Below are 27,200 nucleotides of genomic sequence, written 5' to 3' on the forward strand. Positions count from 1 at the left end.
ACCATCTTGTTCTTAAATGTAATTCAGAGAATATATGTACATTGTTTGATACTGTACCTTAATTGTTTTATATTGTCCTGGGAAATATATATATTCACTTTATGAATTTTAAGTACACATTAAGATTTTACAAGATCCTCAGGTAGCAGACACTCTTGGTCTCTTAGCACTGATATTCTAGAATCCTGCTTCCTTCTATCTGTTTGTAGGGTGTATTCTGTTCTTGATGGGTATTTAAGGCCTCAGTAGTTATTGACAGCCTGAATAGCAATTGTGGTTTGTGTTTTCCAGTCAATTTTGGGTTCATGAAACACTTCTTGCCTCTTGTAAGCAAGGTTTTGTTCTTGGCTGATGTTGAAGTACAAAGATGAGTGAGACAGGGTCTTTAACCTCAGAGACTGCCACCCTGCTTCCAGTTTGAGCAAGCAAAGCAAGTAGGCCGGTCAGCCTTCCTTCCAAGTCTTAGAAAATGCAAAGGTGTTTGATTGAGGTGGGTAAGTCTGCCTGGTGGATCATGGCTGCCTGGTCAGTTCCGTGTGTGAAGGTGACGGAAGCATGCTGCACTGTGCCATGTGACTCCAAACCACATGCTTCGTTTGTCTTCTTATGTGGCTTCATGTACTAATAGCATGGGCAGGACTGAGTCAGAGATCAGGCTTGAAGAACCGACAGTCTGTGCTTTCCTATACTAGCTGTCCAGCCCACGAGAGTAAGTGAAGGCCAAGATGCACAGCTGAAGCAGTCAGTGAACCAACCAGTGAGGACTGTGGTTCCCAGAGCCAGCCGGCATTGGCCTGTGAGCAAAGGGAATAAGGCCCACAGACGTGAATGTGCTCACCCCAGGAACCTGGCTGTCGCATAAGGCAAAGCATGCTTTGCCGGCATCTCCTGTCTCCCACTTTCAGTGTGGTTTGTCTCTTCTGAAACCATGGGGAAATGGATTTTTCTTTTCCTGGCAGTGTTGGGAGGTAGGGCCTTACAGAAGGTGATGAGATCTTTAGCAAAGAGTGAATTCTGGCTGAATTCTAGGCTGGGTTAGTAACCACGGGAGTCTGTTTTTTTGTATAGCTGTGTGTCTCCTTATGCTGGTTTTTCAGTGTGCTCCTGTCTGTTATTCTTCTGGGCTCCTACTATGTTAGTTTGCTTGCAGACCTCAGTACTGGCAATGAGCTCTTCTGTTCTCTCTCTCTCTCAGCACCCATTCTTTCTGGAGGTGAATGATGGGTGTGTTTCAGGAGTGACTGACTGCTTTGCACTTGTCCCCAGCTCATCAGGGAATTGTGGGTTAAGTCTTCTCCCCTTCCCTATTGGCTCTGGGGATAGAATGATCCTTCAAGAAGATGCCAGTTGTAACTCAGTGACTGAATTATTCTCATGCTGTCTCGGATGCCTTTGTGTCTGCCAGGGATGCTATGGGCTTAGAGTTTTCCTGGGATAGAGTATTAATTTGGAGCTGTACAGCTGTTTTTCTACTTTCAGAGCAGAAATAACTTTCTCTCCAGCTCTCGACAGCCAAGTTGCAAGGTTTTTTTTTTTGTGTGTGTGTGTGTGTGTGTGTGGGAGAGTGGTGGTTCCAGCTTTGCTGATTCTGTGAGGAAGATCTTTCACAGCTAATGATAAACACTAGGACACAGGATTCAAGACCAGTGATACCACTGTGCTCTGCTCCGAGACCTGCTGTTGTCAGTGTTCTCTTTCAAAAAGAGCCCTCTCTGTTGATGGAAGGAAGGAGGGAAGAGAATATGGAGAGAGGTCTCAAGTGGTTATGTATGATTGGGTATAGCTGGTCTCAAGTGGTTGTGTACGATTGGATATAGCTGGTCTCAAGTGGTTTTGTACAATTGGGTATAGCTGGTCTCAAGTGGTTGTGTACGATTGGGTATAGCTGGTCTCAAGTGGTTATGTCTGATTGGGTATAGCTGGCAGATGGCCAGTTACTATAGGGCTAAAGACAAATGGACAGACTTAAGCATATTCCAGGTGAACGTGCTAGAATTAATCAGTTCCTTAAACTGCACAGGCACTGTAGATAGAGCAGTGCACATATCCCTGGGGAAGGGTGGTCTGTAGGCTTGAGCCGCTGAGATGCAGAGAGGTGGTGCCCCTTGCTTGTCTTGGGGCTCTGAAGAACACTTTTGAAACTGTGATGGCAAAGCAGTCAGAGTCAGTTCTGAGTGCTAAGTTAGAGTCAATTACATTCATGCCATTGGGTTAGTGAACTTTTGATAAATACCCAATTAAGGGAAACCTTTTAACAGAAGCCCTATGTGCTCTTGAGGTTTGGATGTAACTGTCCCCAGGGAAAATGTTCACATCGAATGTGTAGAAGGGCAGTTGGCCTTCATGAGTGATGATGATGACTATTGTAGCTCATGTCTACTCATCCTAGGGAAACATTTCCATTTGTCATCCTAGTGATTGTGGGACGTTGCCTGTTTTCAGCATGTTTGTGTGTGCGTGTGCCCGTGTGTGCCCGTGTGTGTGTGTGTGTGTGTGTGTGTGTGTGTGTGTGTGTGTGAGTGATTGGCATCTGGAGAAAAATCATTGCTTTTAGAAATGGTAGCAGTTCTATTTTTTAATGCAGTTGAAAAAATGAAATTATTTAGCACATGTTGACTTAATGGAGAAAGGAATGCTAAAGTGCATTAGTTTGTACTATCTGTCTTGCAGAAATAGTTGCCATACTGGAAATTGAACTTTGAATTTAGTAAGGAGAAACTGTATTTTTAAAAGTCATTGCAGGAGCCCAGAGAAGAACTGTTGCAGTGGGGATGAGTGGATGATGAAAATTTGGAATATAATACAATAATATTAATACAATAATAATATTATTAATATTATTAATGCAGTAATACAATGCAATTCTATTTAGCTGTTGAGGGGAATATAACTGAAATTTGCAGGTGAATGGGTAGAACTTAGAACATACTACACTGAGTTTGGTGACCCAGACTCAAAAAGACAAATGTTCTTTCTTATTTATGTATCTTACCCCAATTGTTTTGACTTCAGATGTAACCTGAAGTAACTGAAGAAGCCAGCAGGATATAAAAGAATCATGATGAGGGTCCTTAAGGATAGAGAATAGTGAGACATGGGTCCAGTGAATGGGGAAAGGGGATGCTATTGGGGGGGCACTCAGCTGTGGGTCAGGGAGAAGGAAGGGTAATACAGAGGGAGAGGTAGGAAGGAGACAAATGGATGGATGAACGGACAGATGTAACAGTAAGAGAGTTAATGAATTTGAGAGGGGTGGATGATAGAGAAGGTGAATTTTTTTTTTAAAATCAACTTTCAAAAGAGAAACCTTTGTTACTAGTTAAGCATTTGATCAAAGAAGACAAATAATCAGCATTATATATGGAATGTGGTTGCACCCTCCAAAAAGTCAAATTAGGAAACGTAAGAGAAACTTGGAGATCCAGCTCAGGAGACCCACTGTTCAAACAATAGGAAGTCCCAGGTGATGCAGAGAATGGGTAGCAAGGACAGGCAGACACGGGTGGGTTGGGTTGCTGATGCCTTACTGAACTAATTCCATGTGAAAGTGAAAACTGCTTGAATTTTAATTGAAGACCAATAAAATTAAAAATGCATATGAAGAAGCCCATTTTGATTTTTCAAGTGTTAGCTGATATCAGGAAAGTCACTTGAAGTGCCACAGTTAGATCATCTGTTAAAGACCGTACCTCCCTTAAAACAGCAACAGTCATGGGGGTAGACCACTAAGACAGCAGAGGCTGTCCTGAGTGTGGACTCAGAAATCTTTCCAAAGAGAAATGGTGACCTGCTTGTTTCTGGTTTGCCAATAGAAATATTCGTAATTTTAGGAAAGCTTTAGAGACTTATTCAACATTTCTTGTTATAATTTCTTTGTACACGATGTTTCTTGCATGTGTGTTATATGCTAAGCATTTAAGTATGAATGACTTATTCTCACTGAACTACCCAGTCCTCAAAATGACCCTAGGAGCATGACTTCTATCCTCATGTCTGCTGTACAGGAGAGCTAACCAAGCACTAGAGGGCAGGATGCTTCCCCAGTGCAAACCATGTGAGCCTAACCCCAGAGGCGGTGCGCTCCGTAACTCAGCTCCCCCCTGCTTATTAAATCAGAAACAACAGATGCCCTTACATGCATTGCCTGCATTCTTACATCTAGTTATTTTGGAAGAGAGTTATTTTGTTGTGATTTGTTTTCCATCATGGACTGCGAATTTACTTGGGTCAGTCCATTCATTGGGTCAATAACTAAATCTAAATGCTGACAAAGCAGGAGAATCAGTGTGTCCATTCCAGGATCCCTGCGTCATTTTCCTCACCTGTATGCTGATCTTAGCCTTGCTTATAGATAGTAGACTATTCATAATCACTGAAATGGCTAGTAAAAAAGATACGTTTTTAAATGTTACATCTTTGGCACCACCTTATGCAGTCTGGAAAATATCACGGTGTGATTTATGTAGCAGGAACATAAATACTTGTTATACATGAGTGGTGTTGGCAGTGTTTCGCAATATTCAAGGCTGGTAAATTACTTTTAAGATTTGCCTGTTACAAATGCGGCCGATTTGTTTTTCCTAGTTCAACTTTGTGGGGAAGCTTTTGGGTCCGCGTGGCAATTCCCTGAAGCGCTTACAAGAAGAAACGTTGACGAAAATGTCCATCCTCGGAAAAGGTTCCATGAGAGACAAAGCAAAGGTAATACTGGCCATGGACAGTGGGGCCTTGCTGGCCATGCGCTTATATTATGTCCGTTATGTCTGTCTGTTGCCTGTTGTGCTCATGCCTGGTATCTCAGAGCTAAGTAGAAGCTCAAATGGAATTAGAGGGAAATCTCATATGAGGTGATAAATACACTTTGATGCTCTGTAGAAGATTGAATTTCTCTGGCCAGTTCCAAAACAGTATCTTACCACTTTTAGCTGTTTAAGACTCATGTAAAAAAAAAATCAGACAGTAGTGCTTACATCACTTACTCTGAATACAGCCTGTCACCTTTTATAATGAAGAGAAAGAAAAGTTACCCTTAGCTTCCCACCATTGTGTTTTAAATTAGTTCCTTTGGGACTTTTTTCCTGTATAGATCTTTTACCCTGTATAGATCTTCACATGCTTCATGAGGATGCATGGTCCACGGTGGAGCACATGTGGCTGTGGTCTGGGATTCTGCTGCCCAGTGCTGTGGCCGTGTTTATGAGATGCTTCGCAGTACTCGAGGGAGAATGTGGCTCAATGGTGCATTTCTCATAATACTTCCCGGCTGTCAGGTGCCCACTCTTGGTCCTGGCACACAGCATGGGCACGCCCTGGATTTGTAACACTCATTTTGATGATCTTAAATGTTTTAATAATTGCTTTGTATTCTAAAACCAAAATTATTCTACATAGAGGTATCAGTGTTGTGTGCCCCATTGTTTTGAGAAGTTAAAAATTATTTTAAAAAAATATTGAGTTACTCTTTTGATTAGTTGCATCCATTTCTGCGAGGAGTTGTCATGGAACAGCGCCTCCTGCACTGTTCTCAGTTGTCACATCTCTTTACTGTTAGAGATTCCCAGTACTGAGAACCAACTCCACATTCCTCAGTCACCCACTCTGAAACGTTAGACAATGAATTTTAGATGTAAAGTTACTTAAATGAAGCAAGTATTACCTCTTAAGCAAAGTCCATCTGAGGGTAATTTTCCTAACATAAGAAATCTGCCTCCACTTGGTGGTATTCGTAGGAAATATGATAGAGAAGATAACATTTTCCTTGTTGTACGTGTCAGAAACTTGGGTCATTATCTGGATTATCCAGCAGAATAATCAGCTGTGTTATTAGTTAGTAGTTAACACTGAGTGAACCCGTGTGTCTCTGCCAGCAGCAATTATGAAAGTAGAAAACGAAGTAAGTACCAGACTCACACGAAGTTGAAAGATTTAGGTTCCAGGACCCCAAAAACTTTAGGGTAGAAATTCAGAGTGTCTAACCCAGCAGACATGTTAGCGTCACATGTCACCAGGTGTGGCTGCTTAGTGTGACACTTTGTGTTGGCATTAGCTGGTAATGAAACTGTATATTAGTCTGTTAGAAATGATGTGTATCTTGTAGGAAAATACTCAACACTTGCTAATGCACTAATTCACTGTTACATATGGCTGCTTGGCAGTCAGGTAAGGGCCAGGGATGCTTGTTTGCCAGGGAGGTTCTTGAGCAGACGCCCCATTAATGCTGAACAGTATAGAGAAGGAAGGAAGTGAGGCCATCAGGTCTGACCCAGATGTGTGTATATACAAACACGGTCATAAAACGTGTCTGGTTGTCTGCACAGGAAATGGGATCCTGAATATCACCAGCTTGCTATCAAAGTTTAGTGATCCTTCTAAATTATTCTGTCTAATAAGGCTGTGGCTGCTCCCTGCTGTTGGCATATTTGGTCCCCAACACGGACAGTAAGCAGCCATCCTCAAGAAGGAGTCGGTACTGTGAAATAATGAATTAACCCCCATCACTGTCGCTCTGGTGACTGCGTAGCTTGAGCAGTGCTGAGCTGCCTGGGGAAGGAAGCACCCAGACATCTGCCGCAGTAGTTCCTCATAAATGCCTGTCACTGAGTGTCTGCATGCTGTAAGGCATCCTGTTTTCAACCTTGGGCCTTTCTCCCAGAGTACTTACCCCCCATTCAGAAATTCCTGTCTCTAACTGCATGGGTCCATCACCATGTATGTGTGATGATTCTGCATTTGGCTGATCATCCTTCTGTCAAGCAGGAGAATCAGTTCAACTGGGTAACTAGAGGAAGAGAATATGTTGTATAATTTCCACACCAGCCAACCACTGGCAATGGACTAGAACCAGAAGTCTGTGCCCCTTGATTTCATGGGCCCTATTCTGCTTGATGGACCTTAAGAGAGCAGTATTAGATCAGAGGCAGGTCTGCCAGTTCTTAACCGCATCCTTTCTTCTCATTGTACATCCCTCTAGAAAAATGTTTCAGATCCGGGCTGGGAAAACTCGGGGTATGGCTGTTATTGTATACCTAGAACCTATTTCTCTAGACGCAGGGAGCAGGCAAGGCTACGAGTATGGACCAGAGAGAAAGTAACCGTGACAGTTGCTGTCTCCTTCTAAGGAGTGGCCTCAGTGGTTCAGGCTAAGCATGAACTAGCTAAGCATGCTGATTGTGACTCAGTTTTGTTTGGCATTTGGGTATTTAGAATTATTTGACTCTCTTCCCAAATGTCGCAAATACAGCCCTCAGATTTTCACTGTTACCCAGTTATCAACCCACATCTCATACAAGGAACTGTGTTTCTTTGTGTTGGATCTAGGGCTCTTTTTTTGGCTACACGTAGGCAAACCTCCAAGGGCACTTCTGGCTCTTCTGTGTTAGCTTGCCATCAAGTAGCAAATATGTGAAATAATCAGCCTATGAGCGAAGAAAGGCTTATTTTGGCCCACGGTTTCAGGGTACCACCCTGGGATAGGTTGACACCTTTGTTTGTGCATTTGTAGTGAGACAATACATCATGTCTGAAGTGTAGAACAGCACAAACACTCCCTCATGACCAGCAAAAGAGAGGGAGAGATAGACGAGAGAGACAGACAGAGGCAGAGAGAGGGAAGGAGGGAGGGAGGGAGAAAGGGAGAGAGGGAGGGAGGGAGGAAAGGAGGAAAGGAAGATGGGATTGGTCTCTAATATTTCTTCCCGGGCATACCTCCAATGATCTGAAGATCTTGTCTCTGCCTCCAGGCCCACCTCTCTCCCAGTCACCTTTCTGGGAGCGTGGACTTGTGAGGGACATGCAGGACCCCAGTCACAGCAAGATATGTGCTATATTCCTTTTCAAAACTCCTTCCTTATTCCACCCCAGCAGCCGCCATCTCCTCCTCCTCCTCCTCCTTCTCCATGTCAGGCTTTCTGCTCCTGTCATGTGATTTATCAGTTAAACCTTCAAAGCCATCACCAGTGGCAGCCACAGGGGAAAGCTTATGTGGCAGGTGTCCCTGAAGGTGTGGAGTGTCAGTATCCCATTTGCTGGCCTATAACCAGCTCTTCCTGATGAGATGCTTGGATATTGATTGCAGTTGATCCTTTTACTAGTTTAACTTTAGCCTGCACAAATTCTCACTTAATCATGTTTGTTTTTAGCGAGAGAGAGAGAGAGAGAGAGAGAGAGAGAGAGAGAGAGAGAGAGAGAGAGAACCCTTACTTCATGTAAAAACTCAGAATTGAAAAACAATCACCCTAAGTTCTAACAGTGTTTACTACTTTAGCAAATTTGATATGAACTCATGTTCATTTGTTTGCTAAATTGATGAAGCATGTTGATTCTTGCCAGTGGCTGCTTTTCTTGTAACTGCCATGATGTTCTTGTCTGTTGAGCTTTCAGTCGATGTCAGGTACCTTCTGCTGTACCTTTTGCCCACATTACTTACGTTACAGATAAGCCCTGCTGTAGGTAGCACGCTGGACACTATTCTTAGGCGTCTGACTTTATCAGCCCTGTGAGATGACACCACAGTAGTTCTGTCCCATGTTAAAATCTTTCCTGATAGGGTAAAACACTTGCCCACAGTCAAGCAATCAAGGTGGGATTTGATGTTTGAGTCCAAAATCCCCAAGTCTGAACCCCTCCCCCAAAAGTACATTTCCCTTTGTTATGAAGCCATGGAACAGCTTGTTAGAACTCACTCTGGATTGCACAGCAGCAAGTCATAAGACACTCGTCATGGTGCAGCTGAAGTTTGGGCCAGAAATGAAAAGTATAAACCAGCGCTTTGCACACCATCAGACAAGACGGGCATACAGGGTTTGCTCTCTGGCAGTTGCCTGCTAATAAGGGAAAACCAACAAGAATGAAGTAAACTTGAAACATTTTCCCATATTCTGGATTGTGGTGAATGCTTGGTTGTCATCATGCTTAAACCAGCAAGTATCGATAGTGTAGAAATGAGCTGGGCACATAGCCAAGTAGAAGATGACAGGTTTGTGCATAGCTGGGGCAGGTAACAGGGCAGGTGGGAGCTGACAGCATCTGCAGGTAGCCAAGAGCAGATGCTTGCTTATAGGCAGCGTCAGGGCAGAGGAGACTATCCCAGCAGGATAGGATGCCTGTCCAGGGTTCCTGAGAACCTGGGGAAAACAGGCTCAGATGTATAGTTTAAAGCCATCCCAGAGGTGCTATTGGCTGTGGAGACTTCCATGACAAGCACATGTCAAATAAGCTTTGTGTAATTTTTGCTTGGTTTTTCCTGTCTCAAAATGACACATTTTAAATGTGTTTATCTTCTTCAGGAGGAAGAGCTGAGGAAAAGTGGAGAAGCAAAGTACTTTCACCTCAATGACGACCTGCACGTGCTCATTGAAGTGTTCGCACCCCCAGCGGAAGCATATGCCCGGATGGGGCATGCTTTGGAAGAGATCAAGAAGTTCCTGATCCCTGTTAGTACCAGTCCGATCAGTGACTTGTATGTTAAGGTTGAGTCTCTCCCAGGTCCTTGATGATCTGGTTCCTGCTTGTGCAGTTCTCTGCTGAGAGCTTCTTGCTTGGCCCGTATCGTAGACCTCACAGTATTCTCTATGAGAATTCCTTGCCATAATTTCCTACTTCCTTTTAAAGCAGTGGGATTTTGGACAGATTATACACTACCACCAAGGTTATAAGGCTGGAAAATTGGAATTGCAGAATCACTAATTTAGTTTTGGGACGCCAATAAAAGTTATTATATGATTCTGAAAGTGTCACATACATTCCATGCTCTTCCTTAGTCATCAATGTCCTCTATGTGCCTGGCTTGTGCTTGGGGTGGGACATGGAGACCTAAATAAAAACGTTTTCTGTCCACTGGAGGAATGTGTAGTTTAGGGGGAAATAGACACCTCAGTGGCTGGTTAAGGCTAGTGTGTAGGCACGCCTGTGGTGTTAAGTATTGCAGTGAAAGTAATGATTTAATAGGAATATGTCCCTACCTTCCTTCCCGAAAGTTAATTTAAGTATTTATATGCCAGTGATAAAAAGAGCCTTTTTTGCCTTTTGCACGCTCATGATAAACTAAATATGTTGACTCTATAGACACTTAATATAGAAAAGCTGGCACATCCGCTAGGCAACTGTCCACGGAGAGACTGTCCTCAGAAGTCCTTGACTCTGCTGGGAGAGTGACATATACAGACTGGATTATGACATATCTGCTATTAAGTGAGATGCTATCTCAGCACAAAAGAAAACAACCTCATAAGAGTCCTCCCAGTTCAGTAACTTGGGATGCTTTTGCCTATGGCATGAGGTTAGAAGCTACCCTGGACTTTTCCTGTTGCCCTTTTGTTGAATTCCCTAATGCAGGTCTATGTGGGGCTCTCAGTCTGCCCCGTTGATTTACAGTAAGCCTGTGTCAGGCCAGCTGCATCCTTTTCCTTCATCCTATTGGTGAACGTTGAAGCTTGGGTGTATAAAATGTCCAACTTTATGTTGTGTTCCTCACTCTCCTATTTAAAATATGCATACTAAGTTAGTTCAGGCTTCCCCTGAACCCCACCTTTCTGCTGTAAGTTATCTTTTCTTCCCAGTCTAGCTGTGCCAGGCACCCTGGTCAGCTTTCTTGTCTCAGAGTTGTCTTAGCTCCTTTGCATTTCCATGTTCTCTTTAGTATCAGCTTCCCACTTCTGTAATGTTCAGCAAGGATTTTGCCAGATGTTTTATTGAATCTGTAGATAATTTTTAACTGGTGTCTTCTATTCTGTGAATATCAAGTACTTCTCATTCTCAGAACAATAATCTCTAACAACTCAAGAATATTTTGTGAGATGGACAGTGGTGGCACATACCTTTAATGCTAGTACTCACGAGACAGAGGTAGGAGGATCTCTGAGTTCAAAGCCAGCTTGGTCTGCATCGTAAGTTCGAGGATAGCCAAGGCTATACAGAGAAACCTTGACTCAAAAACAAAAAACAAAACAAAAAAAAGTTTTCTCAGGTTGTAACCTGGCACTTATTTTGTAAAGAGTATTTCCAAATATTACAAGAAACATTTATTTTTATTTTATGTATATGAGTGTTTTGCCTGTATATGTGTCTATACTACAAATGTGGAGTGCCTACAGAAACCAGAAGAGAGGGTTAGATCCTCTGGAACTGCAGTTTGTTAGCTTCTGTGTGGCTGCTGGGAATCTAACTCTATTCCTCTGCAAGAACAGCAGATACTCTTAAAGTGCTGGATCATCTCCAAACATTTGATATCTTCTAATAATGTTACCAGTGGAACCCTTATTTAGAGGTGCAACTGGTTTTCTTAATATTGATTTTGCTCTTTGACTTTGTGGAATATTTCTACTATTTCTAGAGCATTTTTTAAAAAAAATAGAGGCACTAGGAAGATTAGATAAAACCCTCGTTTATTGGGACTTTTTGACATCAGCATCACGCTGTTACTAAACACTGCTGGCTCCCAGCATTCAGGGTGCCTGTGATACTCTCCTTCGGGTCCTGTCCTCTTTGCCCCAACCCTCCACTCCTCTTTGTTTTCCTACTAGGATGATCCTATAGGGTTCCCTCCATAATTCTTCTAATAATAGATCACCATGTGAGTTGATTTTGGTATGGGAAGACAAGTTTTCGTTTACTCTGTCTTTATATACTGTCCTCTTGACTTGTTGCATGGTACAGTTTACTGTTAGTGAATGTTTACACATTGGTAACCCTGAGAGACCAGCTTATAGGAAGTGTTTTAACACTTGTGTCTCTGGTGTTGCTTTCTGGTGATAGAGCTGCCTGACTTTCAAGAGCTAACTTTTCTTTCAAACTCGAAGAACTAACTTTAAGTCTTTCTTGTAATGTAGACCTGCTTCTATCTTGATTTTTCTGGAAGTGAGTTTACTTGACCTATATGGAGAAGAATAGACTTATAAAAGTTTGCTGACAATTTGTACCCATAATCCTTTGGCTGCATCTCTGCATGACTCATAATGAGCACGGGGGTCATTTTGCTCCTGTGCACAGCTCTTTTGCTGTCTCGTATTTGGTTTTGAGCAGTTTATCCATCACACGCCTGTCATGATTGCAGTGTGTAAACTTCTGTTACATGTGGGATGTTTTCAGTTGTTATTTGTTTGAGTTTTTCTTTCTCTTCCTTTCCTCCACCCATTCGGACCTACCCTGAAGTGCATCTTGGCTCCTGTCCTACCGCTGTGGGTTTGCTTTTCTCCCCCCCGTTCTCCATTTCCCAGGTGGGAATGGTTAAAGGGCCTGTTTCAGGCCCACTGGCTCCACCGTCCCAGTCCTGCTGGGCAGCTTCTCCAGCGACCTTGCACAACAGTGATTTCACTTTTTCACCTGTCTTCTGCAAGTTTAACATCTGGGTCCTCTTCCACATAGTTCCCTTTGCCTGCTTGTCCTCTACAGGATGGTTCACATTTTCTTTGTGTGTGTCTCTTCGTTCATTGTTATTGAAAATGCTGGCGTTTAGATAAGGTAGCAAAGCAAATATGAATACTGAACCCTTTGCGTCCAAGAAAGCTGCTGTTGCTGATATTTTTGTCTTCTATTTCTCTTATAATTATGATAAACTAAACCCACAGACTCTGTGCCCTGCACACCTTTTAGCTGGCAACATGTGTATTTATGTCTTCCTATATTGCTTTATAGTTTTTTTTTCTGTCCTTCTAGAAGACAACATATTGTGTCCACATGGCTTAGTTGTCACTATTTCTGGTCCAGAGGCCGTGTGTGCTCAGGGCTTGTTTAATGTGATTTCCCTTATGGATTCCAGAGTGGCCCATATGCAGTTGGCATTCCAATCCCACTGGTGTAACTTGGAGTCTCCTCTGCATAGATGCACTGTTGGCGAGTAAGCAAGAGAGCCTGTCGGTCCTGCCGGGCTCGAGCATAGGCTCCTCTGTTGAGCTGGTATGTATGTGGCTTCACTGGACATGGTGCCATCAGGCTTTCTGGTTTGCTGTTCTCCCTCATTCATTCCCTAGTAAACTGTACTGCTGTTGCTGCTGCTGCTGGCATGGGAGACTTTTCCCGTTCTTCCAGAATAAGAGAGTCTCTCAGCAGAGTGATGGGATTTTCAAACTAGGGCTGAGGAGGAGTGATGGTATTCCCAGCAAGAGTGCCATGGACTTGACTTTTCTAACCTGCAATTTAGCTATTTTTTCATGAGTGATTTTATTATGTTTTTTATTTTACTGTGTGGCTTCAATCCATTCTGAGACTCCTTACATGGTGTGTTTGAGTGTTTTCCTTTCCTTGTTCTTCTTAAGGACACTTTCCTCACTTTCTCAAAAGAGCTATCTCTACTTCTTAGTTTATGGGTCTTAAAATGTATGTGATTTTGTGTGTTTTTTCCTGTGAGCATATGTCCAGTTTCATGATACTATTTTAACTTCTGCATTATGCTGTTTGTATAGTCTAGAGTTTATTTAGCTGCTCTTCAGATAATGAGCATTAGTATTATTTCCTAGAGATATAATGTCTACAAGGATGCCAGGCAAACCTTGAACATAAATATTGTGATATTTTGCCAAATAATTGTGAATAGTAAGTTAATGTCAGAGAAGACATTGAATTCCTATGTTACTTTTTATTGTGATGATTGTTCTTTTAAAATCTTTTCATGTGTGTTAGTATGTGCTGTGTGACTGCCATAGATCAACTTGCAAGAGTGAGTTCTCTCTTTCCACCGTATGGATACTAGGGACTGAACTCAGTCCATCCATCCTGGTGGCAGACACCTTTAATGAGTCACTTAAAAACCTTTCCCAGATTCTCTAGGCTCACATAACAGACTAAACTCACTGGATAGGAAGGTACACCCATGATTGTGTGTGCTTGTGTATACATATAACACACACATATGACTACAATTCTAATGTCCTTTCTATTCTTAACTATTAGCAAAAGGTACATGTTTCAATATTTTTATTTTTCACCTAGAGAGTTAAAGTTTGAGTGAATCTATAAGCCATCATGCATGGCTTGGTTTTAATTATAGTTGTATCACACACCTGCCCATCTGATATTACAAGAGTAAACCACCTAAATCATTCTGAAATTGCCTTACACATGGCTGTACATTTAATCACTTAATATCTGTATATTTTAAAATAGTTTTGCCAAGCTGATATTTAAAGTGGGCTCCATTGTAACACTAAGCCTAACTTATAACAAGTGATTTTAACTTCAGTTTTCTAAACTTTTACTGGTGTCAAAATAGTGCTTCAGCCACGATCTTTTGATCGATTCTATTTTTAGCATCTGTAACTGAGTATCACACCTCCTAACAATTTTCTACAGGGAAGTATTAGCATTTTTTTCTAGCACATTTTATTTAGAATGTGCTTTGCAAATTATTTATTAATCTTCACACATTTTTAGCAAAATGGCTGATAAAATCTTGGCAGTCTTATTTTAGACAGGTGGAGTGATGGACCCATGCGGATGACAGCTCCGAGGCACAGAGCCTCAGATAGATAGTCTGGAGGAGGGTCTGTGTGCACCAGTCACACCTACACTCTTACACTATGAGTTTGCCTGCTAAGGGTTCTTTTCCTTCAGATGGTATATTACAGTTTTCTTCTCAACAGTGCCCATGGGACTCCCCTGATTCCATGGTGCCAACTGAAGTTTTTATTTATTATTTATTTTTTTGCTTGATATTTGGGGAAAGTCAGGAAGATGAATTTTTAGTTGTAAATATAGTGTTTCTTTGAGATTTTTAATTTGGGTTATAAATACCTGAATTCTCTGTCTACGCCGAAATGTGCTCCTGATTTTCCAGTTTGTGGTCCCCTGATGACCGGGAGCCTGTGATGCCTCTGTCTGTGAGTGCCTCTTTGTAGCTGAATGTCACAACAAGTTCCTGCCTTCACGGTGGCTCTTCAGGCTCCTTCACCTCCATCTCACCAAGACGGAGTCCATGTCTTCCTTCTCCATCCATCCGCTCTGGTCAGGGATGGCTTTCTTGTTAGCGGGTCCCCAACTTCTCTCTGAACTGTGCGATAGATTGTAACATAACACAGACCTTCCTTGGGTGGCTGCACACACGTGCTGGCCTGGACCGGTCACATTCTCCTGCCCCATTTGCAGTCTGAAGGTTTGTTTTGTGCTTTCCAGAACATAAACCTAGTGTTTGAGTGTCTCAGCAACCTTAGTTCTAATTTTGTTTAAACTGCCTTTAAGGTAATGTAAGGCTTTGCATGATTTGGTTTCTGCGTTCTCTTTAAGATTCCTTATTATCTTCATGATTTGTCCATATATTTGATTATTTGATTATTTTATATTCATTCATTCATTCATTCATTCATTCATTCATTTTTGTGATACTCTTGTGTTCCAGGCCTGGCACTCACTATAGCCCAGGCTGGTCTTGAACTCAGAATAGCCCATCTGGTTTCTAGAGTTTCACACTCTTAAGCATTTTTCACCTCCCTCTGTGTGGAGCTTTGGGCCACGCCTCTGGCGCCTGGACCTCCCTTCCTCAGGTGGCCCCTCTTGGAGAGAAGCTCCACTGGCTGTTGTGCAACTAAATTACACTTTCTTCTTTGATTGTAACTATTTCTTATTACAGAGTAGTGAAGCTTTATCTGTTCATTCAGTGGTTTTGATAATTATCAAATGGAGTTGAGGACCGTTAGAAAGAGAAAGGAAGCAAGATAGAGTCCTAGTTTCAGAGATTAATGTGTGGAGAAAAAAAGTAAAGATTTTTCAAGAATCTGATTACTTACCAAATTTATAAATCTGGACTTTCCTTGCTTGTACAACATTATGGTTAGTGATCATTGTTAGCTTGGCACAAGCTCGAATTAACTATAATATGAGCCTCTGAACATACTCATGCTACGATTATTTTAATAATCTTCATTATCTTACCTGAAGTGGGAAGACCCATCCACTGTGGGTGGGACTATTCCTTAGGCCGGGAACCTGGAGTTGGTGGGAGAAAAGTGAGCTAGGTGTGCCTGTATGTGTGCCTGGTGCGTGCCTGCGTGCCTGCGTGCATCCCGTGTTCATTGCTCTCTGCCTGGTATGGATGTGCTAGGACCAGCTCCCTCAGGCCTTCCTGTCAGTCGGTATGTAAATGTTTGGGAGTGTTGAGTGAATGGAGCTGTAAATAGCAATGCCTGTGTCATAGCTATGTGTCCTTGAATCATTACAGATATCGCAAGTGGAAATTATGCATAAAAAAGAAGAGACATTAGCTTACCTGTAATTTTAGTCTGGGGGAAAACCATGGTTTTCTTTAAAAATAATAATAAAAAACAAAAAACATTTTCATTTTTATTTAAATATATTTTGTTTTAACTGCTTTCTTGACCTCATTTTCTTTTATATATATTCTAAGTGCTTTTCTATCTTTAATATCTTTTCTGTTCAGGACTATAATGATGAAATCAGGCAAGCACAGCTCCAGGAATTAACATATTTGAATGGAGGTTCAGAAAATGCAGATGTCCCAGTGGTTCGAGGGAAATCTACTTTGCGTACGAGAGGTGTAACGACACCAGCAATAACCAGGTAGGTATAATTACTTTTTGTTTTCAGGCTAGCTTGCCATGATAGCCGTATGAAAGTTGCTGTCATTAATTGGTAGACATATTTGTCAGTGTACCTTCTAAACCTGCATTTAGACATTGTGATTTCATAGTCATAGTCATAATTTCATAGATTACTTCCCAGCTAATAACAGTTTGGCATACTGTTATTCTTTCCAGCACATATTCTATAATTCGTGAAATGAAGCTTGATTTTAAGTCAGTAAGTACCATAGGTCTCAGGAGAATACCCTGTGTGTGTATACTGACTGTGAGGATACCCTATGTGTATAATGAATGATGTGAGGATACCTTGTGTGTATGCTGACTGACTGTGAGGATGCCCTGTATGTGTACTGACTGTGAAGATACTCTGTGCATGTATTGACTGACTGTGAAGATACCCTGTGTGTGTACTGAATGATGTGAGGATACCCTGTGTGTATACTGAGTGGTGTGAGGATACCCTGTGTGTATACTGACTAACTGTGAGGATACCCTGTATGTGTACTGACTGTGAGGATACTCTGTGTGTGTACTGACTGTGAGGATACCCTGCGTGTATACTGACTGACTGTGAGGATACCCTGTGTGTGTGGTGACTGACTGAGGATACCCTGTTTGTATACTGACTAACTGTGAGGATACCCTGTGTGTGTACTGACTGACTGTGAGGATACGCTGTGTGTGTACTGACTGACTGTGAGGATACCCTGTGTGTGTACTGACTGTGAGCATACCCTGTGTGTATACTGACTGACTGTGAGGATACCCCGTGTGTGTACTGACTGTGAGGATACCCTGTGTGTGTACTGACTGTGAGGATACCCTGTGAGTGTACTGACTGTTCCACACTGGACAGTTTCCTGCCAGTGCTCAGAACAGTGTTAGGCAGCGAGAGGCTCTATAAATTCCTTTGCCTTTGTGTGCACTGTAGACCTGGGGCTACTGAAAACTGCTAAGCTGGCACATGGACACAAAGTTTTTATTTCTGTCTCTAAATTGTTGGTTAGCTTATAATAGGAAAAAAATGCCCCCCCCCAAAAAAACTGAGTTAGCTATTTAAAATCAGTAGAGAAAAGAGAAATTTTTGTTGACAAAGTTCTTTTGGGGGGGCAATGTTTCCCCTCTGTCCCCTAGTTCTGAGACTACAGCCTATATTACCATTTTAGCTAGTAACTTAAACTTTCCTGTTAAGCTGGGAACTATGTACAAATGCCTTTCAGATAGAATATATGATGGAATTTAAAATAGTATTTATTTTATATTTCTAAGCTCATTTGAAGAATGAAAGTTTCTTCTGGAGTGTGCTAATTCAAAGCTATTTGTGTGACTGTGTTAAAGGCCAGGCCTAGGGCCATGAGCTCTGGGTTCCTTCGGGAAAAGAGAACTAAGAAGCACTGTTGTGGATGAGTTCTGAGACACTGTGGTGCTCAGCTATGGGAGGGTTCCGGTCCACCTTTTGGTCTTGCTTGAAATAAGTACTTACTTGCTGTAGTTTCCTGTGGTCACCATGACTAATTGCCACGAATCTGGTAGCTTTCGAGTAGAATTTTTATTTTTGTTTTTGTTTTTGTTTTCCTCATAGAAACAAACTAGATGCCCAAATTCAGTGTCATTAAGCCAAGGATGAGGTTTTGGCAAGGAGTCAGTCTTTCCCTTGTCTCTTCTGTTGCCGGGGACTGCCTGAGTTTTATGGTCTATGGCCCCCTCGCTCGCCCGTCCATCTTCACTGTCTCTCTCTCTCTCTCTCTCTCTCTCTCTCTCTCTCTCTCTCATCATTCCTCTCTGCTTCCCTTTTGTAAGGGGTGTGTGGCTGGATGGAGGTTTTGGTTATTCCATCAGACCTTCTCTCATAATTAACTTGCCCTGGACTGGTTCCCAGGATTCAGGCAGCAGAATAGTGCTCGGCCTGACATTACTCAGCCTACTGCAGTTGCTGTTTTATCGTCACGTGATGGAAGCTAACACATTTACACTATGTCACGGGTAAAACAGTATGTTCAGTAAGTATTTATAAACGTCTTCCACCTTATCCTGTCCATGCCTGGCCACTTCCTGCTGCCTGATGAGGTAACCATAGCAACAGTGATTTTAAACAAGGTGTTCTACTGCCTGTCCTTCTGCCTGTTGCCATGTGGGAAGTCATGTGTTTTGTGCAACGTTGTTACATGCGCAGATGCAGACTTCTCTTTGTGGGCTGGAAGCAGCCTATTATACAGACAGATAAGAAACAGAGTCCCAGAACAGGCATTGCTGTGCTGTGAGACAAATAGATGTGAGATACAATCCTATAACATGTGAGATCGGTTTTATTAGAGTGTAATGCAGCTAAAACAAATTCCTATAGTCTAGTGATGCAGTAACCATGGTAACAGAGATATCAACAAGGTGTTAGACTGCCTGTCCTGTAAAAGCAGGGCATGCACAGCAATGCACACTAAGTGTGCAGGAAGTTCTGTTGTCTAGTTTATCAAAGTGTACACCAACTGCATCTAACAGAGTCCTCGGACTATCCGTCATTTAGTGATGCATGGCCACATGTGGATGCAGAAATAGGTATCACCATCTTGGAATATAAGTCTGTAAATGTTCTTTTGAGTGACACAAAGTAAATTTGCTATACAAATGCACATGTCCTGGTATTTATTGTATGTATTCAAGTATGTCATGTTTTTTATTGTCTTATCTCATAGCTCTTACATGCCACATTATCAAATAGAAACTCAGAAGGGGTCTCCATTCTGGACAATGTCACACTGGAGCAAGCTCAGGACCAGTGTGTGGGAAGTCAGCTTCCCTTAAATCACTGGCAGTTTCTGATTTGGTTCTCTTTCCATTAAGGTGGTCATGCTACCAAGAGTAAGGAAGAGAAGCACTTTCTTTTTTCTATAATGTAACAGTTAGGAAACCGTCTTTCTCATCTCATGTGATCCATGGATGTGACATGGGTACTGACTTTCATTGGTGTACAACCTTTTCTTTAAAGCTGCCCCCAGTTAATGGTTGGAATTCACATTTATCTTGAGTTTTCTTATAGGCAAAAGGTGTAGAAAGCTTAGGTACTGGTTACACTATATATAAATGTGAGAGAAATCATGATACAAAGCTAAAAAGACACACACAGTCCCTGGTGCTTAGCACCATCTAGTTCTCAAATTAGATCAAGTTGTTAGGTCTATGACCTCAGATGCCAGACTGTTCTACTTAGTAGGTTCTGTGATAGCTAGGGCTACATAATGAGGCCATGTCTCAAAATGTAAACAAACAAGTTTTTTTTTCTAAAAATCTTCTTGTGATACTGTAATATTTTAATGGCATTACAAGATCTTTGGGTGAGAGCTGCTTCTTATCACCATGTCTTAGTTCCTCATGTCTATCAAACTAAATATATCTTATCTATGTCCTCCTTGTTATACATGGTGTAAACATTCCCTATTACATGGTAAATTCATACAAGCACTTGTGTCTCATGTGATAATATGGTAATGTTGACCAGTTAAAACTCTTCTCTTCTTTATATATTTCTCACCTCATTGCATGAGTAAGTTGTTCAGGGCAAGTGCCTTATGGGGCCATTTTGGACTCTCAAAGTAGAACACATTGGTTCCTAGAATCTTCTACTGTTGCCTCATCATTACCACTTCAGGATATCTTTCAGAATGCACCTTCAGTTAAATCATACAGTAGGACTTAATAACATTGTAATAAAACATTTCATTTTCATTGGAAAGAAAAGAATTAAGCTTATTCTTTAACACGGGTGATGTCTTTACCCATAATCTGCCCATGTACTTTCTCACCCCAACTGGGTTTCGGGATACCCCAAAAGAGAGACTCTGGGAACAACAAGAATGAAAGGGTGTGTGTACCATAGGCAGTACACTTAAGTCTATATTTGCAGGTTGCTGTGGAAGGCTGACCTGGAAGTGTCAAACCCCTCGAGGATGCCTGCTTCTGTTTCCTTAAAGCCTGTTTTGTGTTTGTCTTAGGCAGAACTGTAGCATCCATTGTGAATCCCTACTTTACTCAGTGCTTGCAGGCAATTTTAAGATCTCTCTGAGTCTCAATTTCTTTGTCTGTAGATGAACAAGACAGGGCCCACTCATGGGTTTGAGTCACCTTTGCTGTCATTCCAGAGCAGCATCATTTGTGTGGTGTCCCAGAAATCAGTTTCCCATGGTGACAACAACAAAGAAGTTAAGCTATGCCTGGGATAGTCCCCAGTTGTGTCGTGCTAGCTGCCTAGATACATGCTTTCTGCTGTGGTTTACTTTGTGTTTGTCCTTACTACCTTTTACAGAAGTATCAAACAGTGAATTGTCTAAGATGTCAATGTGTGTAAAGAATAACATGCTAGAAAATATGACAGATAATATGTTAGAAAATATGACAGATTCTTCTAATTTGACCCTCTTGCTCACAGGGGAAGAGGAGGAGTCACAGCCAGGCCTATTGCAGTTGGGGTACCACGTGGGACACCGACTCCCCGAGGAGTCCTTTCCACCCGAGGGCCAGTGAGCCGGGGAAGAGGACTTCTCACTCCCAGAGCAAGAGGTGTCCCCCCAACTGGATACAGACCTCCCCCGCCACCCCCAAGCCAGGACACCTATGGAGAGTATGTAAGTACAGGTGGTGGCGTCAGAGATCAAGCTGATCCAGTCCAGATAATGTGTCATAGTTGCTTCTCTTGTTCACCTCCTCAGTTTAGCAAATAGTTGACATTAAAGCCGCCTAGCATAGAAATTCAGAAGTATAGGATTGGTTTCAAGGCTGCTTGAAACTAAGGCAGAATTTCAGCTGTGGGGAATGCAACATGGGGTCAAGCAGATGGCTATTAAGTTCTTCCATGAGTTGACTAGACGTTCTTTCATATCCCATTTCAGGTTGCGTCTGAGTAAGTCAGACACTTGAAAAGTGATTGCCTAAAAATACCAAGATGGTGTTACCTTTTAATGTATCGTTTCCATCTGCTCAGTAAAGCCTAGCTTTGTAGGAAGTTCTGTTCAGTCGAGAAAATTAAAATTCCATATTTTTTGCATCAATTAGTTTTCTTTACCACTTCAGATTCTCAGGTATGGCTTGTAGTTAAGGTGAGAGAAATAGAACTGTAGAAGTAGGACAGAAGGGAAGGAACTCATTAAGGATGTCAGTGCTTGGGATTCTTGGTATAGCTTCCTCATTATCATTGGTGGAGAAAATGAGAAGTCAGTAGATGTTCCTGCTGAAGTGGAGCCCAGGGGCAGTTTTCAGGAGCAGTAGTGGCGGGAATCAGATACTCACAGTTAGGTCTCTTACTCTGCTGTGTCATGGAGGTACTAGACATAACTTTGCACAGTTTCTGAGAGGTTGCAGTTATCCCAGAGTCTCTAGAATCCTTTTTAGTATCATCTGTGGTTGCCTTGATGTCCACATTCTGGGCTTAACAGAAATCCATGAGTGTTACCTTTTTATGGTTCTGGCCTAGACTGCCCTTCCCATGTCTGCCTGCTTCTTCTGCTTCTGTGTAGGTCAGCTATTGCAGGAGAACCTTGGGGGGGGGGGCGTGCGGAGGACGGGGAGGAGGGCAGCTGCTGAGTTGTGAGTTGCTGAGCTCTCGAGCATTACAGCTGCTGTTACTGTCAGTCGCTTTCCCACATAAACTGGACATGTGGGTGGCAGGGATGGGCCATACTTGGCTCCTTTGACTTAGCAGAGAGCCCTTCATTTATACTCACCATGCTGTAGTTCCGTATCGGATGCTCTGTTTTGTTGCCTGGCCTCTTTGCTCTTTTTTTCATCTCCTCACATTGCCTGCTTTCCTGTTTCTGTATGTTCTTGTGAAACTGACAATGATAGCTATGCATCGAGGTCTTCCACAAACGCCCATCCTTCCTTACAGAGAAGGGGCAACAGAGACAAAGAATGCTGTTGAAGTTCTTGAGGCTACATGTCGTAGTCACTTCATTCCCACCTGGCTTAGCTTGACAGCTCTTGGAGCTACATGACTGCATGATGTTCTAGAAATTGCCAGGCAGGGATTGTGGGGAATTAGTTCATGGGATCTATTTCACCATTCATTTTGAAATGAGTTAGGCAATTTAACATTTGCTGGTTTCGTAAGCAGATGTTTAGAAAGTTACTGTCACCTTTCAATGTCCTAATTCATCCTTATACCCAATAAGGACTGCTTGAGAGCCTTGTATGAGTCAGACCCACATTCCCTGCCCCAGTGTGTGTATGCTGATCATGACAAAAATTAGATGAATAAAAACAAACATTTCTTGCCCAGAGGAGGAAAATAAAAGCAAAAAGACCCTTGTTTTTGGCCAGCATGCAGGGGGTGAGGAGGGGTAGGTGAGGGGTGTTGGTTGCCTATGTTTCTGATTTTTGTTCAATTTTTGATATTGAGAAAATAATTGGACCAATCAAATTAGTGAACTGACAGATAAATGTGCTGAATGAATTTACTCTGTTTGACCTCTACTGCCATGCAGAATGTTACTTGATTCATTTTCTGAAGGAGAAGAAGCCTTCACTGGTTATTGAGTCCCCCACTCACTGCTGGCTCTTGCCAGGATACTTGAAGCTGAGATTTGCACACGGGGCCAATGCTGCTTCTGCTGTACCCACACCTCACTGTCACATTGAGATTATGGACAGCTACTTTCTCCCTGTTGCTTTCCTTTGCCTGGAAGGCATCAACACCAACTCCATGCTTGGTTTTCAGGGCACCTTAGGAGGACTGGCCGAATGCAGGAGACGAGCATTGTCATAGGCACACACCTCCACCAAGAGATGCCTACTGTGAAGGGCTCAGACTACAAATGTGGTCTCTTAATTTCACCTCTGTTATTTATTGGAATATGCTTTCAGATTAATAGCCAAACTGAAGGATGTTCCCCACTTAACCTAGTATTTTGTAATCCCTTGACACAATTGATGTAAAGTGCTTGACAGCTGTATGCTGTAACTCAGACATCACTGAAGCAAGGAGGAAAAAGGCTTCCTCCCTCACTTATGGGAGCTTGTCATAGCAGCTTCTCAACTGTTCCCTCCTAACCTCGTCCTGCTCTCTTGACTCAACTGCAACTTCATTTCCTCTTCAAGTCACACCAGTACAGCTTGTTGGTCTCTGACACATGTCTGGACACTGGTTGTTGTTCTCTAACTGTTTGAAACATCGATGGCTAGTCAGTTGTATGTGTAAAGGTATATTACAAAAACAAAACAAAAACAGCCTTCAACATTTTTCTTTTCTTTCCTTCCTTCTTTCTTTGTTTCTTTGTTTCTTTCTTTGTTTCTTTGTTTCTTTCTTTGTTTCTTTCTTTTTTTTTTTTTGTTTCTTTGTTTCTCTTTCTTTCATAGGATAAGCATTCTAGAAAAACTTCAAATCTGGGAGCCCTGAATAATAAAAAAGGTTGGTTTTCATCTTAGATCATGTGGGAAAGCAGTCTTAGTGGGCCAGCTGAGCTGTTCCACTTTGGTGGAGTAACCCTGAACCAGTTTGTGAACTGAGGGAGGGCATTTCCTGCTCTTCACCCTCACTTCCCATTTCCAGCACCTGGGGTGTTGTCTGGCTTGGCTTGATCTTTAGCAATCGCTGACTCCATGGAGGGGTGTGAAACACCATGAGGAAGGAAGGGCAGGTTTTAGAAAGTTGCCTCCAGCAGCCCTCTGCTGAGGCCTCTGTGACACACAGTCCTTGATGTGGTGTCTCATATTTTAGCATACAGCTGTGTAGTACAAATATCTGTTTTTACCTGCCTGGGATATCATTCCCTTTCAGGAAGAGAAGCCATGTCCCCACTAGTTTTTCTCTAGTTTCTGGCACACTCTTTAACAATTTGCTGGTGAAACAGGACTACCAAGCAAGGTAACCTTTCTTTATGGAGGTCACCACTGACTTGATTAAGGACAGTCCGTGTCCCTGTCTGTGTTCAGTGCTTACCTGTTTTATGGCACCTTAAGTTGGCAAGAGAAAATGGAAAATTATGAAGAAGAAAGGATAGGGATGAGGACTAAAAGATACCCCAATAACCCAAAAATAATTAGAGGACATCAGACCATCCCTGTGTCTGAGGAGAGTTCTTCTGCAATTCAGAAATGAAATTCTAAAGGTGTCCTTGAGACTGGGGACTTAGCTCATTTGCATAGCATACCTGCAGCCTTGGATTTGATTCCTGACACTACAATGAATAAGAATTTTTAAAAGTCCTTAACAGATATTCAATAACAAAAATATAGCCCTCATTTGATTATATTTAACCAGCTCAGTTTAATTTTTAAAAAATGATTTAGAACTTATTGTTTGTGTGGTTATTTCTAGAGTATATATGAAGATAGGGTATCATGCAGCTGTTTATTTACACCTAGCCTGTAGGAGCAATGCTGGTTGTGTTTGTGTGTGTGCGCACGTGTGTGCGTGTGTGTGTATGTGTGTGTGTGTGTGTGTGTGTGTGTTTGTGTTTATTTGAAATCCTGGCATACTTGATGCTTTGTTAAGAAAGCCTGTCTGGATGCTTGAGACAGTACATCTTCTTCATACGTATTCTAAAATACAAAGGCATTCTTGTACAGACCCAAGAAAGACAATTAATGTTGTCATTAATTTTGCTATATAGAGAATTCTTCTGAAGAATATAGAAAGAGGATGCTCAGGGATGTCCTGATGAAATTGGATAGTTTTTTTTTCCCCCTAGATAAGTGTTGGAGAACTGCATCACCTGAGATGCCTCTGAGCCGTGTTTTCATCAATAGTCACAATCACAAAGGATTCTCTTACTCAGTCACCCAGAAGAGTGCCTGCTGTCTGATAGTCTGATAGTGTGTGTGTGTGTCTAAGATTACCATCCCCAAGAACTCAGGTGGCATGTGTCGGAGCTTCAGGTAGAGTGGCTAGCCATGGTCAACTCAAAGCCTCCCCTTGAGTAGACTAACAAATATTCCAGAAAAGCAAAGTTGTTCACCATTGCTATTTTTTTTTCAAAAATGCAGAAAATAGATAATGGTGTGTTTTTGGTCTTTGAGTGCACACCAGGGCCTTCTTGCACTCTGCTTCAAGGTAGAAAAATTAGCCATAATTATAGTAACCCCACATCTCTTTTTCCGGAGAACAAGAAGTTCCTTTTCCCCTGTGACACCAATCTATTTCTTATACCCAAATGATTACATAACTAAAACTTTAATTAGTATAATCTATACTGTTTTCACTGTGAGCACTTTAACAATTCAAAGTGCGATCACACAGGAAGACAGGCCTAGCAGAGCCTACCATCCCTGCAGACTGGGGGCATGCTCCTTTTTGGTCACAGTAAAAGAAAAGACACAGATGGGCAAGCATGCATCCCTGCTGTATATGGAAACTTTCTGTCCCTGAAGGATCTTATCAGTAATCTGCAAAAGGGAAAGGCTCTCTCGGAGCTGCTTTTATAGCAGAGTTTCTTCTGTTGGTGCAACCTAAGCACTCATTGGTCAGTGCTGGGAGGAGGAAGCTTGGTCAGGGTCGTATTCCTGCTGTTGCCAGGCTTCACTTTTGCTCAGTATACGCGGGTTTCCTGGCACACCAAACTCTGGACAGTAACTGGTATCTTACAGTTTATCTTAGTTGGGCACAAGCTCTCTTAAGTTATCACAGATCCTACAGGTTACCCCACAACAGTCTCCCTTCCATTTCAAAATCCAGTCCTTAGTAAGTGAGGATCCTCTGGCTACCCATAGTTTCTGTCTGACATGGCCACACATGACAAGAGCCACAGTCAACTGTTCAGGTGTTCAAGTTGTCAGAGCAACCCTGACTTGCTGACCTATTACTGATTTATTATTTATTGTGACCGATGTGTTACTTTGGACATAAGTAACATTTCTGCTTTAAAGAAGTATTCCTCTATTTGGAACCAAATATTTTCAACCACACAGGATGGCTGCAAGCATGGATTCAAGTCACTATGCATGACATGTCCAGCAATAACAAAGTTATGTGAAACCTTTGTAGCCATAGTTTACATACATATGTTGTCCCTCTCTCCAATGGAGGCGAGAGAAACTGGTTTAGAATTCTACAGGTGTCCCCAGGATGAAGCTGAGTGTCTGTCCTGTCCCATGACTGACTGCTGAGCTACCAACAGCCTTGTGTTCCCAGCGTGCCAGTTTGCAGATCTCCCTTTGCTTTGAGCTAGGGCACTCCTCAACCACACAGAGACCTGAGCAAGGCAAGCCTTTCCACAGCTCTTGGCTTCCTTGAATGCCTTCTCCAGTCTTGCTCTCTCCACTCCAACAGAAGCCTCTTCCTCATCAGGCATTATGTCAAAGGCCAAAAAAAGAAAAGAAAGATTGAATTTGAAGATCTGAATTGCCTTAATTGTTTTAAATTGTAGAACTGAACAACTTTATCCCATAAAATAGAGTAAATGTGCACTGAGCGTAGCAGGGAAGTTAATGTTGTATAGACACACATAAAAAGAGCTGACGAAAACAACCAGGAGGGAAAACAGGTCAATTCAGAAGGCTTTCCGTGGGAGCAAAGGACCAAGACCAACAGTGCCAAAGCTTAACTCTGTGAGGAGCAAGGCCAAAGGAATCCATGCTCACTAAGGCAGGCCATTTTGAAAGTTTGGTGATTTGTCTCCCTAACCTGGTGTTACTTTGGGGGCTTTATAAGCAGCTCAGCTCCAGTGACAGGAACTGGAGCATGAGTGGCTG

General features: G+C 42.3%; 1 protein-coding gene across 2 annotated transcripts in view; it reads left to right on the forward strand.

Moving 5' to 3' along the window:
- The window catches only part of Khdrbs3 (KH RNA binding domain containing, signal transduction associated 3), a 163,532-nt gene that overhangs the window by 74,372 nt on the left and 61,960 nt on the right, over nt 1-27,200 (forward strand). For both annotated transcript variants that reach the window (XM_052161316.1, XM_052161317.1), the window contains exons 3-6: nt 4,585-4,701; nt 9,285-9,431; nt 16,364-16,503; nt 20,947-21,142. In XM_052161316.1, the coding sequence (XP_052017276.1) occupies nt 4,585-4,701; nt 9,285-9,431; nt 16,364-16,503; nt 20,947-21,142 (600 nt within the window). The remainder of the gene's footprint in view (nt 1-4,584; nt 4,702-9,284; nt 9,432-16,363; nt 16,504-20,946; nt 21,143-27,200) is intronic.

Source organism: Apodemus sylvaticus, chromosome 17 (genome assembly GCF_947179515.1).
Source record: "Apodemus sylvaticus chromosome 17, mApoSyl1.1, whole genome shotgun sequence".
NCBI classification, from domain to species: Eukaryota; Metazoa; Chordata; class Mammalia; order Rodentia; family Muridae; genus Apodemus; species Apodemus sylvaticus.